This window comes from Trichomycterus rosablanca, chromosome 2 (assembly GCF_030014385.1).
Source record: "Trichomycterus rosablanca isolate fTriRos1 chromosome 2, fTriRos1.hap1, whole genome shotgun sequence".
Lineage (NCBI taxonomy): Eukaryota > Metazoa > Chordata > Actinopteri > Siluriformes > Trichomycteridae > Trichomycterus > Trichomycterus rosablanca.
Window position 1 is genome coordinate 12,126,089 of NC_085989.1, and position 13,140 is coordinate 12,139,228.

The 13,140-nt window shown below is 42.9% G+C and overlaps 1 protein-coding gene across 1 annotated transcript in view; it reads right to left on the reverse strand.

Moving 5' to 3' along the window:
• cica (capicua transcriptional repressor a) overlaps window positions 1–13,140 on the reverse strand; it is a 50,770-nt gene that overhangs the window by 22,035 nt on the left and 15,595 nt on the right. The window contains exons 7-13 of the mRNA XM_063011346.1: window positions 10,992–11,124; window positions 10,219–10,385; window positions 9,982–10,102; window positions 9,186–9,268; window positions 1,401–2,238; window positions 1,174–1,313; window positions 929–1,089 (exon numbers count right to left, since the gene is read on the reverse strand). Coding sequence (XP_062867416.1) covers window positions 929–1,089; window positions 1,174–1,313; window positions 1,401–2,238; window positions 9,186–9,268; window positions 9,982–10,102; window positions 10,219–10,385; window positions 10,992–11,124 — 1,643 coding nt within the window. The remainder of the gene's footprint in view (window positions 1–928; window positions 1,090–1,173; window positions 1,314–1,400; window positions 2,239–9,185; window positions 9,269–9,981; window positions 10,103–10,218; window positions 10,386–10,991; window positions 11,125–13,140) is intronic.

The window sequence follows — 13,140 nt, forward strand, 5'->3', positions numbered from 1 at the left end:
TAAATTACACTTGTACACCTTTATACAAAATACAAATCAATGAGAATTTATTTATGTTTGTTTTTGTGAGAAAAGTTGTGCTGCACTGAATGCTGGAATTGCCTTTACTGCTAAGGAAACATAGGATGCTCCCTCATTATTCAGTCACATTATCGTTCAGAATTAAGGGACCTCATTAGGCATCCTTTTAAGGTATCTAAGAATTTAGACAGCCTTCTTCTCTGACTGTCTATGTAGAGAGCTCACTAGGTTTTCAGACAGACCCTAGATGACTATGACTTTCAGCACAACTGCCTCGTTTCCAAGTTGTTATTACTCCTAGGCCAAGGTGCCTCTAGTATGGAAGAAATTGGATTCAAAAAGGTAAATTAAAAGAAGTAAAGTAGAGATGAAAGTGGCATCCCATGACTACTTCCAGTGTTTGTCTGCAGGGTTTACATGGATGTCTGCTTGATTTTATGCACTTGTCACTAGGCCCCCTAAACCAACAGGTTTGGGGGATGAGGTAAAAAAGAACCCACCCCCTGCAATAACCAAAGTTCCTGCTGATCCTGCTCCAGCAATAAGGAGCTTGGGCTTCTCGTCATAAGTCAGAGCTCCAGGAGCCACAACCCCTTGAACAAGCTTGTTGGCAATGGCAAATAGAGAACTAGCAACAGGTCGAACCACTTTTGTGTCTGCAGTGGGGGATGTTTGGACATTTCCCGGCACCAGTGTCTGCTTGATTTTATGCACTTGGTAACAATCAATTTAATAATAAAGCAGAACCCAATAATTAAAACAGGTGTCCACACACTTTTAGCCATGTTGTATCTATTTAAATAATAGGTGTAACTCTATAGCACCAGTGTGTACTATGATTCAGTGTATCTGTCATACTGTAATAGACTGGACTTAAAAAAGTTCACCTAAGAGAAGCTAAATCTACCTTGTAGGGGATGAAGTCAATAGCACTGCCTGGGAGGACGTGGCACCCGACGTCATGACAGTTGCGGTTGCCACAGAGACCGGGTAGGAGGCTCCGGGATGTACAGTTCCAGCAGGCTGCATGCTTGTTTGGACGACCGGCATAGGTGCAATCTGAATGAGCTGTAATAATAAATAAGTGCCAACATGTTAGCTCTATAATGTAGTAAAAGCTAAATCTATGTGCTTGTTGTGATGACAACCTACCTTACTTCCTGGTTGCACCCCATTTTGGACAGGAAGTGGCGGGGCCACAAGGGAAATAGGCTGCGGAGGTGCGGAGCCTGGCCGTACTGTTGTCATAGGAACTAACATCTTGTTTTGTAAGACTGGAGATGGTGCTTGAACTACACAAAGTAAAAAGGAGAGAGAGAGATGTTAATAAGCTGATCTGTACTAAGCTCATTAATTTTGAATCCCTAACTTCTACTTACCTCTTCCTCCAGGGTTGCCCCCTCCCACTGCTGGCGCTGAGGCATATCTTATCCCTGGACCAACCCCTGGAGACACTCTGTTAGCAAGGGATACGTGTGTAGGCGAGGCAGTGGGCAGAGCTAGAACACCAGTTGGCTGCTGGGGTTGCTGTGCGGTGGGGCTGTTTAGGTTGGCTAGGGCTGGCAGAGTCGGAAGGATGTACTGCACCTGGGTGATTTGTTTTCCACAGCTATGGGGAGTAAGTGGGAGCAACTGGGGTTGAAGCAAAGGCAGAGGAACAGTATTGTTGTTAGCCATTGCGGTACTAGGACTCCGTAATGCTTCTCCAAGTACTAAACCTGTCACTAAACCCCCTTGTCCAACAGGTTTAGGGGAGGAGGTAGAAAAGTACCCACCTCCTGCAATGGCCCCAGTTCCTGCTGATCCTCCCCCAGCAATCAGGAGCTTGGGCTTCCCATCGTAGGTTGCCGCTCCAGGAGCCACAACCCCTTCAACAGGTTTGCTGGCAATGGCAATGGGAGCACTAGCAACAGGTCGAACCACATTTGTCACTACAGTGGGGGCTGTCCGGACATTCCCCAGCACCGTTAATGCTCTTGGATCAGATGAGAGAGTGTCATTTAGGCTATGAACAAATGATAGAAGTGATTGAGAGTGGACCAGCCCTGCTTTATCTCCCGCCATTCCACTGCCTCCTTGTTTTTGATCTTCATTTGGTCCTCCTCCAGCCTCTGCCTCTTGCTTTATCTTTACTTCTGTAGCTTTATTCTTTGCGCTCTCGCTGTTGCCCATTGTCTCTTTGTTTGAGAAAGAATTTGAGATGGGACAAATAACTTTCTGGAAAAAAAAACATGAAGAGCAAATAATAAAAGTATATTAATAACCTTGCCTCACATGCTATTGACAACCTTTAAAAAACTAAACTTATACCAGAAGCCTACAGTTAAACAAAAATAGCTATATCACGACATATATCAAGCATATTATAAAATACATTTACAGAGAGTAAATATCCTTAACTGTGTTATTTGCTGTTAATGTACCAGGTCAAATCTTATCGTCCAGCTAGAAAGATGATTCAAAAGAAAACAACCTCTAAAAATACAGCTCAAATAACATAATCCTGATTTCTAAATAGACGATGACACTAGTCAACCTGACTTTAGCTCTATTTCAAATTAATAGAGGTTGTTTTTTAAAATATGTCCAGCAAATGCCGCTCAGGTCGCGCAGTGGTAAAACACGCTAACACACCAGAGCTGACATTTCTAACTCATCGGTTCAAAACTCAGCTCTGCCATCCGGCTGGGCAGCTACAGTGTATCACAAAAGTGAGTACACCCCTCACATTTCTGCAGATATTTAAGTATATCTTTTCATGGGACAACACTGACAAAATGACACTTTGACACAATGAAAAGTAGTCTGTGTGCAGCTTATATAACAGTGTAAATTTATTCTTCCCTCAAAATAACTCAATATACAGCCATTAATGTCTAAACCACCGGCAACAAAAGTGAGTACACCCCTTAGTGAAAGTTCCTGAAGTGTCAATATTTTGTGTGGCCACCATTATTTCCCAGAACTGCCTTAACTCTCCTGGGCATGGAGTTTACCAGAGCTTCACAGGTTGCCACTGGAATGCTTTTCCACTCCTCCATGACGACATCACGGAGCTGGCGGATATTCGAGACTTTGCGCTCCTCCACCTTCCGCTTGAGGATGCCCCAAAGATGTTCTATTGGGTTTAGGTTTGGAGACATGCTTGGCCAGTCCATCACCTTTACCCTCAGCCTCTTCAATAAAGCAGTGGTCGTCTTAGAGGTGTGTTTGGGGTCATTATCATGCTGGAACACTGCCCTGCGACCCAGTTTCCGGAGGGAGGGGATCATGCTCTGCTTCAGTATTTCACAGTACATATTGGAGTTCATGTGTCCCTCAATGAAATGTAACTCCCCAACACCTGCTGCACTCATGCAGCCCCAGACCATGGCATTCCCACCACCATGCTTGACTGTAGGCATGACACACTTATCTTTGTACTTCTCACCTGATTGCCGCCACACATGCTTGAGACCATCTGAACCAAACAAATTAATCTTGGTCTCGTCAGACCATAGGACATGGTTCCAGTAATCCATGTCCTTTGTTGACATGTCTTCAGCAAACTGTTTGCGGGCTTTCTTGTGTAGAGACTTCAGAAGAGGCTTCCTTCTGGGGTGACAGCCATGCAGACCAATTTGATGTAGTGTGCGGCGTATGGTCTGAGCACTGACAGGCTGACCCCCCACCTTTTCAATCTCTGCAGCAATGCTGACAGCACTCCTGCGCCTATCTTTCAAAGACAGCAGTTGGATGTGATGCTGAGCACGTGCACTCAGCTTCTTTGGACGACCAACTCGAGGTCTGTTCTGAGTGGACCCTGCTCTTTTAAAACGCTGGATGATCTTGGCCACTGTGCTGCAGCCCAGTTTCAGGGTGTTGGCAATCTTCTTGTAGCCTTGGCCATCTTCATGTAGCGCAACAATTCGTCTTTTAGGATCCTCAGAGAGTTCTTTGCCATGAGGTGCCATGTTGGAACTTTCAGTGACCAGTATGAGAGAGTGTGAGAGCTGTACTACTAAATTGAACACACCTGCTCCCTATGCACATCTGAGACCTAGTAACACTAACAAATCACATGACATTTTGGAGGGAAAATGACAAGCAGTGCTCAATTTGGACATTTAGGGGTGTAGTCTCTTAGGGGTGTACTCACTTTTGTTGCCGGTGGTTTAGACATTAATGGCTGTATATTGAGTTATTTTGAGGGAAGAATAAATTTACACTGTTATATAAGCTGCACACAGACTACTTTTCATTGTGTCAAAGTGTCATTTTGTCAGTGTTGTCCCATGAAAAGATATACTTAAATATCTGCAGAAATGTGAGGGGTGTACTCACTTTTGTGATACACTGTACATTAACAACGATTGGCTTGTTGTCCATAGGGTAAGATAAGCCAGATAAGGACTCCTCATAACTGAGCGAATTACGACCTCTGCTGGCTGATTGAGTCGAGGAATAATGTGATCAGGGTGTGGCTCTCCGTGCACAAAGCTGGTTCGCGTATGAACATGCATCGTGGATGTGAAAATATGCAGTCGACTACTGCACACGTGTCAGAGGGGGCGTGTGTCAGTCTAGCTCTCCTCGATCGGGCGGGGGTCAGCTCCAGTGGAGAGGAAGCATAACGCAATTGGGTAAAAATTAGACGCGCTAAAAATTGGGAGAAAAATGGAAGAAAAAAAAAATGTCCAGCAAAGGGTCCCTTATAACCTTGACAAATTCAAGATGTTTTGTCAATAACAAGAGACCAAACTAACCCACATTTAGACCGGCAGCGAAGCGACGCGATAAAGCAACCAGTTTGTCATTCATTTTAAGTGAGAGCTAGCAATTTCCAGCAACAGGAGGCAGAGCAACTATTAGTGATGAGAAGTAGGCGGAGTCAAGGACAAGAAAAAGTTGAGCTTAAAGTTAAAAGTTTCAAGAGCGAAGCGATGTGGCGATTACCAATAGTAATTGAGCACTGACCAGAGTGCGACACGCATATTCTTTGCTACAGTGATATAGTGCACTCATTTTTTTATTCCTATATAGTAGTTCCATGGGCAGCATGGTGGCCTCAAAGCAAAAAGGTCCTGGGTTCGATTCCCAGATGGACCCGTCTGGGTCCTATCTGTGTGGAGTTTGCATGTTCTCCCCATGTCTGCTTGTGTTTCCTCCCACAGTCCTAAAACATGCAAGTGAGGTGAATTGGAGATGTGAAATTGTCCATGACTGTGTTTGAAATTAAAGACATGAACTGATGGATCTTGTGTAACCAGTAACTACCTCTCCTGTCATGAATGTAACCAAAGTGTGTAAAACATAATGTTAAAATCCTAATAAATAAATAAAATAATAATAATACAGTGGGTCCTACTAGAGAAGAGAAGCCGCAAATAAATAGCAGCAATTTTCTTGTCATGTTGACTGAACAGTGATTGCCTACAAAGGTATGAAATTTATAGACGAGCAATTTAAATCCAGGATTGTTATTTTCAGCAGGAACATGTCTGATTTGTGGTTAAAAGTGGGTGGGAATGAATCTGTCTTGTAGATACTAGTCAGTAGTGTATGCTGTACTGCCATGGCATTTGCTTTTTTTGCTTGGCGTCAGTTAAACCATGGCAACCAAACGCCCACAGACAATGCTGATGCTTGTGAACATAGGGTGATGAGCGATAAGCAATTCAGTTAAACTACAATGCTGCAAAAAGCTCAGGACTTTTTAAAGTTGTAATTGGCCACAGCAAACAATGAAGTCAACATCTGTAGTGGATATACACTGAATGTATTAGAATTATATAATTTTTAAAAATGTACCAGTAGGCGTTCATACATGCTTTTTACCAGTGTGACTGAAAATGAATTTAAAAGTAATCTAAGTTAGGGGTCTCATATAATGAGATCAGTGGTTAGTCCATGTGCTTTGCGCTAGCCTGACCCTGAGATCCATGTTCCTTGTCATAGCCTGACCTAGATATCAATGTTCATTATTGCAGTTTAACCCCGGTCTTAGTCCTTTTAGGTCCTAGTTCTGACCTTGTTCTAGTCTTTGTTCTTGCTTTTGTCTTTGTATTCCCTGTGGTTTTGTATCTTTGTATTTAAATAGGGTATGTGGTTCTCTGCACTTGCGTCCTGTTGAATAATCCATCTCTGACAGGCAGACTATTGTAACATAAATTAAATTACAATTAAATCTCAATTAATTCAATTTAAATTCCAAGCTGTACCACTATAAATTTTTTTCAGGGGTGGGTGGGACAGATTTTCAAGGCACCATAAAAAGATTGATATTTATTGTTATTGTATTTGTAGAACCCCACACAAGGCATGAATGCACCATGGACTGGGCACCAGTTCATTGTAGGGCAACACAAACTCCTCACAATTTGGAGTAGTCAATTTGTATTGTTTTGGGAGTTGAAAGGAATCTGAAGGACCCAGAGGGAACCCATGCACACATGAGAAGAACATGTAAAACTCCTAAAAAACAATGACTGGAAGCAAGGATCAAACCCAGGAGCTTAAATAATTTACATTTGCATTTTTGGGATTTAGCAGACGCTCTTATCCAGAATGACTTTCACAGTAAACATTTCCTTACTCGAGTACAAGTAAACAACAGTCCAAGGATCCAAATCTGCTGAAACCTTGTTAGAACAACATGTTTTTAGTAAAGAGGTAAGTCTTTAATCATCTTGTGAAAATGGTGAGAGATTCAGATGTTCAAACAGACAGTGGATGTCTGTTCCACCACTTTGGTGCCAGAACAAAAATGATCCTTGATGTGTGTCTTTCTCAAGTTCTGGGTGGAGGATCAAGACGAGCAAGACTAGTGGTTCAGAGGATGCGTGGTACAGAGTGGGGATTTATGAGTTCTCTAAGGTAGCTTGGGGCTGGTCCATTTTTGGCTTTGTAGGTGAGTGTTTAAAACTGAATGTGTGCAGCTACAAGAGGCCAGTAAAGAGAATGCAGCAGTGGGGTGATGTGGCAGTGTTTAGGTTGGTTGAAAACCAGACGGGAATTTAAATGAGTTGCAAGGGTTTAATAGTGAATATGGGAGCACCTGCAAGAGGGGAGTTGCAGTAGTCCAGCCGTGAGATTACATGAGCTTGTCATGAGTAGAGAAGAGACAGCTGGTTATCCATGACAACACCGAGATTTTGTACATTACTGGATGGTTTGAACTGGGAGTTATTGAGAGAAATGACTAGGTCTTGAATTGGAGAACAGATCTCCAGTCATGCTGAGATGCGAGCTGAGACTTGTGTGTCATTTGCATAGGAGTGGTAAGAGAAGCCATGAAAGGATATGACCTTACCAAGAGAGTGGTATGGTAAAATAATGTAGATAAATGGTTGAAATGTGTTTACTGTCATTTAAAAACATTCATTCATTCTCTGTTTAACAACACCCTGGACAGGTCACCAGTCCATCACAGGGCATTTAATAACATATTTAGCATATTTACAGTGGGGCCAAAAAGTATTTAGTCAGCCACTGATTGTGCAGGTTCTCCTACTTAGAAAGATGAGAGAGGTCTGTAATTTTCATCATAGGTACACTTCAACTATGAGAGACAAAATGAGAAAAAAAAATCCAGGAAATCACACTGTAGGATTTTTAAAGAATTTATTTGTAAATTATGGTGGAAAATAAGTATTTGGTCAATAACAAAAGTTCAACTCAATACTTTGTAACATAACCTTTGTTGGCAATGACAGAGGTGAAACGTTTCCTGTAAGTCTTCACCAGGTTTGCACACACTGTAGCTGGTATTTTGGCCCATTCCTCCATGCAGATCTCCTCTAGAGCAGTGATGTTTTGGGGCTGTCGCTGGGCAACACGGACTTTCAACTCCCTCCACAAATTGTCTATGGGGTTGAGGTCTGGAGACTGGCTAGGCCACTCCAGGACCTTGAAATGCTTTTTACGGAGCCACTCCTTCGTTGCCCGAGCGGTGTGTTTGGGATCATTGTCATGCTGGAAGACCCAGCCACGATCCATCTTCAGTGCTCTCACTGATGGAAGGAGGTTTTGGCTTAAAATCTCACGATACATGGCCCCGTTCATTCTTCCCTTAACACGGATCAGTCGTCCTGTCCCCTTTGCAGAAAAACAGCCCCAAAGCATGATGTTTCCACCCCCATGCTTCACAGTAGGTATGGTGTTCTTGGGATGCAACTCAGCATTCTTATTCCTCCAAACACGACGAGTTGAGTTTTTACCAAAAAGTTCCATTTTGGTTTCATCTGACCACATGATATTCTCCCAATCCTCTTCTGGATCATCCATATGCTCTCTGGCAAACTTCAGACGGGCCTGAACATGTACTGGCTTAAGCAGGGGGACACGCCTGGCACTGCAGGATTTGAGTCCCTCTCGGCATAGTGTGTTACTGATGGTAGCCTTTGTTACTTTGGTCCCAGCTCTCTGTAGGTCATTCATCAGGTCCCTCTGTGTAGTTCTGGGATTTTTGCTCACCGTTCTCATGATCATTTTGACCCCACGGGATGAGATCTTGCGTGGGGCCCCAGATCGAGGGAGATTATCAATGGTCTTGTATGTCTTCCATTTTCTTACAATTGCTCCCACAGTTGATTTATTCACACCAACCTGCTTGCCTATTGTAGATTTACTCTTCCCAGCCTGGTGCAGGTCTACAATTTTCTTCCTGGTGTCCTTCGACAGCTCTTTGGTCTTGGCCATGGTTGAGTTTGGAGTCTGACTGTTTGAGGCTGTGGACAGGTGTCTTTTATACAGATAACGAGGTCAAACAGGTGCCATTAATACAGGTAACGAGTGGAGGACAGAAGAGCTTCTTCAAGAAGAAGTTACAGGTCTGTGAGAGCCAGAAATCTTGCTTGTTTGTGGGTGACCAAATACTTATTTTCCACCATAATTTACAAATAAATTCTTTAAAAATCTTACAATGTGATTTCCTGGATTTTTTTTTTCTCATTTTGTCTCTCATAGTTGAAGTGCACCTATGATGAAAATTACAGACCTCTCTCATCTTTCTAAGTAGGAGAACTTGCACAATCAGTGGCTGACAATACTTTTTGGCCCCACTGTAAATAATACTTCATACCATAATAAGGAACATTTATCCATTCTTATCAATGAAACGACAGCAAAAATGCCTACATTTAATTAAGAACATCAAACTACACCTAGGCTTCTTTTAGTTTTACCTTGCCATCAGTCTCATCTGCAGGGTCATTTTCTTCATCACTGTCTGTCACTCTTTCTTTGCACTTCAGATCTATGGAGCCCTCTGAAACAAAAACACCTGTAAGCAAATCATGTACATAACAGGCATTGAACTTTAATAATAAGTAGCAAATGTGCACTCATTTAGGTTTAATTTGTCTTTATTAGGAAGACCTGTCTAAAATGTACATCGATTAGGCATAACATTATGACCACCTTCCTAATATTGTATACTGTGATGCACTGTGTATTCTGACACCTTTCTATCAGTACCAGCATTAACTTCTTCAGCAATTTGAGATACAGTAGCTCGTCTGTTGGATCGGACAACACGGGCCAGCCTTCGCTCCACACGTGCATCAATGAGCCTTGGTCGCCCATGACCCTGTCACCGTTTTAACACTGTTCCTTCCTTGGACCACTTTTGATAGACACTGACCACTGCAGACCTGGAACACCCCACAAGTGCTGCAGTTTTGAAGATGCTCTGACCCAGTCATCTAGCCATCACAATTTGGCCCTAGTCAAACTCGCTCAAATCCTTACACTTGCCTGCTTTTCCTGCTTCTAACATATCAACTTTGAGGATAAAATGTTCACTTGCTACCTAATATATCCCACCCACTAACAGATGCCAGGATGAAGAGATAATCAGTGTTATTCACTTCACCTGTCAGTGTTCATAATGTTATGCCTTACTGACTGTAGCCCATGTGTTTCTTTGTACACCTTGTCATAACCTAAAAAAATTAAATGATGAATTAGGATTTCCCCTACCCATGGCATCATCATCTCCTTCCTCACAAATGACCATTCGCTCTTCATCACTGGTTACATCCTCACTAGCCCCACGCTCCAAGGAAGGAAGCGGGTAAGTCCGAAATGAGCTGGCTCCCTCCTGACAAAAAGAGTAAGAGAAATTCAAAGTTAGACAGTGGGTAGGTTGACAGTACCAATGTTGTATGTTCTACTTAAAATATTATCAATTCAACCATGTCTTAAATGCAATCATACCTTCTCATGATCCCGATCGACTTTCCTCTCCAAGCTGTGCGCTGCACTCTGGGAAAAAGCACGAGGCCTTGTAGGCTTGTCCAGTGGCCTGCTCCAGCGCTCTGACTCTGATACCCAGCTGGATCCTGCTTCCTTGTGATCCACCCCCTGAGGCACTGACTGGGTGTCTAGAATAAGTGAAATTTGTGTGATTAAATGTAACTTTTAGCTCTTTTTCATACACTGAGTTTTTATCACAGTGGCAGTGATAGCTCAGCGGTTAGGGTACTGGACTAGTAATCAGAAGGTTGCCGGTTCAAGCCCCATCACGCCAAGTTGCCACTGTTGGGCCTCTGAGCAAGGCCCTTAACCCTCAATTGCTCAAAATCGTGTTCAGTCATAATTGTAAGTCGCTTTGGATAAAAGCGTCCTCTAAATGCCGAAAATGTAAAGGTAAATGTAATGCCCTCAATTGAAGCTCCTTGAGATAAACAGTCATTTATTCATTCATTCATTCACTGTCTGTTTTACCACCGCTTTAACCTATTCAGGGTCACGGGTGGGTCCAATTAACTGGGCAAAAGGCAGGAAACATTCTGTGCCACTGTGCCACCCATGCATGGTATTAAGAATCTGCTTTAGTCTTGACAATGTTGTTTGCCGGTCTATGTTCTCACATAATGTTATTGTGTTGGTTCCACAGTTTTATTCAACATTTTACTGTGATTGTGGTTTTATTTCATCCCTGCTAGTGAAACGGTTTAGATTGCAAATGCATTACCAGACTAACACACCTGTGCTTTCAGAAACACTTCGTTCTCGAGCATCTTTGGAACCTGGAGTGCCTCGACCCTCAGACAGAGATTTCCTCCTGTCTTTGTTACACCACTTCCAGTCAGGGTGAGCCTTGAAGTGAGCCTCCTTAACCTAAAACAGAACAGGACAAAAAAGTGTAAGAAGGTATTTGTCCCTTTTGTTACTAATGCCTAGTTCACACTACATTTTTTGCCTTGATTTTTGCTCGCCGACAGGTCACCGCTAGATGTGCCAGCTTGGAGGCAAATCAGCATTCGCTTGGGGCTCGAAAATCAGCTCTTAATCGCTATGTGTGAACTGTTCAACAAATTGATCCAAGCGGTTCATCGAGCGCTCGCAGACTCAAGAAAAACATCTAGCATCTGGACCTTTCGGCGACTCAAAATCATGTAGTGTGAAAGGCGTTGCAATCAGGTTGTGATTGTCGTGAACGCAAGATACATAAGGGAAACCCGGGAAGGGGGGAGTTGTAAATGTGTGGGGCAGGGGCATAATATAGTTTCTATCAGAATACATCGGCACACACGCACGCTTTACAGAAATTGTGATCTTATCGTCCACACCAAACCAAGGCTCATACCAACGCTGCATGGCAAAAAAATATTTGACTTCCAACTCTCTCTTCAGAACAGACAATCCCTGCTTGCTGCGTAGCCAAACCCACTCCTTCAGCCAGATTCATTTATTTTTCCTACTTGTTTTTACGTTACATATCAGTGTATGAACAACTTTGATCACTCACTTCTTTTTGACGTGAATTTCTGGACATGGTATCATTAAACCTCTCGTCATTTCTCGCGTGACAAAACATAGTTTGGGAGACCTGACAGACTCATCTGAGATTCCTCCTGTTGATCGTGTAGTGTGTGACCCCCATTAACGATCAGTCGTGTATTGTGAAAACCACAAAGACTTAAAAGACTCCAGATTACAAGAGATTAAGTTGTGTAGTGTGAACTGTACAGCATTCTGAACACCCTGAAGGTGGTGTAGTGTGAACTTAGCATTAGTTACAGCGTCTGTCATGGTACACTATATTGCCAAAAGTATTCGCTCGTCTGCCTTCACACGCATATGAACTTGAGTGACTTCCCATTCTTAATCCATAGGGTTTAATATGATGTCGGCCCACCCTTTGCAGCTATAACAGCTTCAACTCTTCTGGGAAGGCTTTCCACAAGGTTTAGGAGTGTGTTTATGGGAATTTTTGACCATTCTTCCAGAAGTGCATTTGTGAGGTCAGACACTGATGTTGGACGAGAAGGCCTGGCACACAGTCTCCGCTCTAATTCATCCCAAAGGTGTTCTATCGGGTTCAGGTCAGGACCCTGTGCAGGCCAGTCAGATTCTTCCACACCAAACTCGCTCATCCATGTCTTTATGGACCTTGCTTTGTGCACTGGTGCACAGTCATGTTGGAACAGGAAGGGGCCATCCCCAAACTGTTCAAACAAAGTTGGGAGCATGAAATTATCCAAAATCTCTTGGTATGCTGAAGCATTAAGAGTTTCTGTCACTGGAACTAAGGGGCCGAGTCCAACTCCTGAAAAACAACCCCACACCATAATCCCATAATTGATCTAGGCAACGTCTTCTGCTTGTCCAAGACAATACCGAGACACATTCTGCATGAGTTACGACAGCATAGCTTTATAGTAAGAAAGTGTTAGACTGGCTGTCTGCAGTCCAGACCTGTCTCCAGTTGAAAATGTATGAAGCATTAATGCACACCTGTCTCAGATTGAAAATGTGTGCAGCATTATGAAGCACAAAATAGAGGTGTCGGACTGTTAAACAAGGTGAAATCAAGCAAGAATGTTGTAAACATGTCGCCTAATTGGAGTGTTTTGCAGATGTCAAACTTATAAGCACATATTTAAAAAAATCAACAGTGCTAGTTGAAGAATGAAATATCTTTTCTTTGTACTTGTTTAATTGACTACAGGCTAAAACCAATTTGCAAATAAGTGCTGTGCTTTTCTGGTGGCACAGTGGTCTAATGCCTTAGCTCAGTGGTCCCCTGGTACCAGTCCATCGATCATTTATTACCTGGCCTCACAGAAAGAATAAATAATTAGAGATTGAAACACTGCTTCCATTTCCAAAATCGTATCTTTGTGAAGCAGG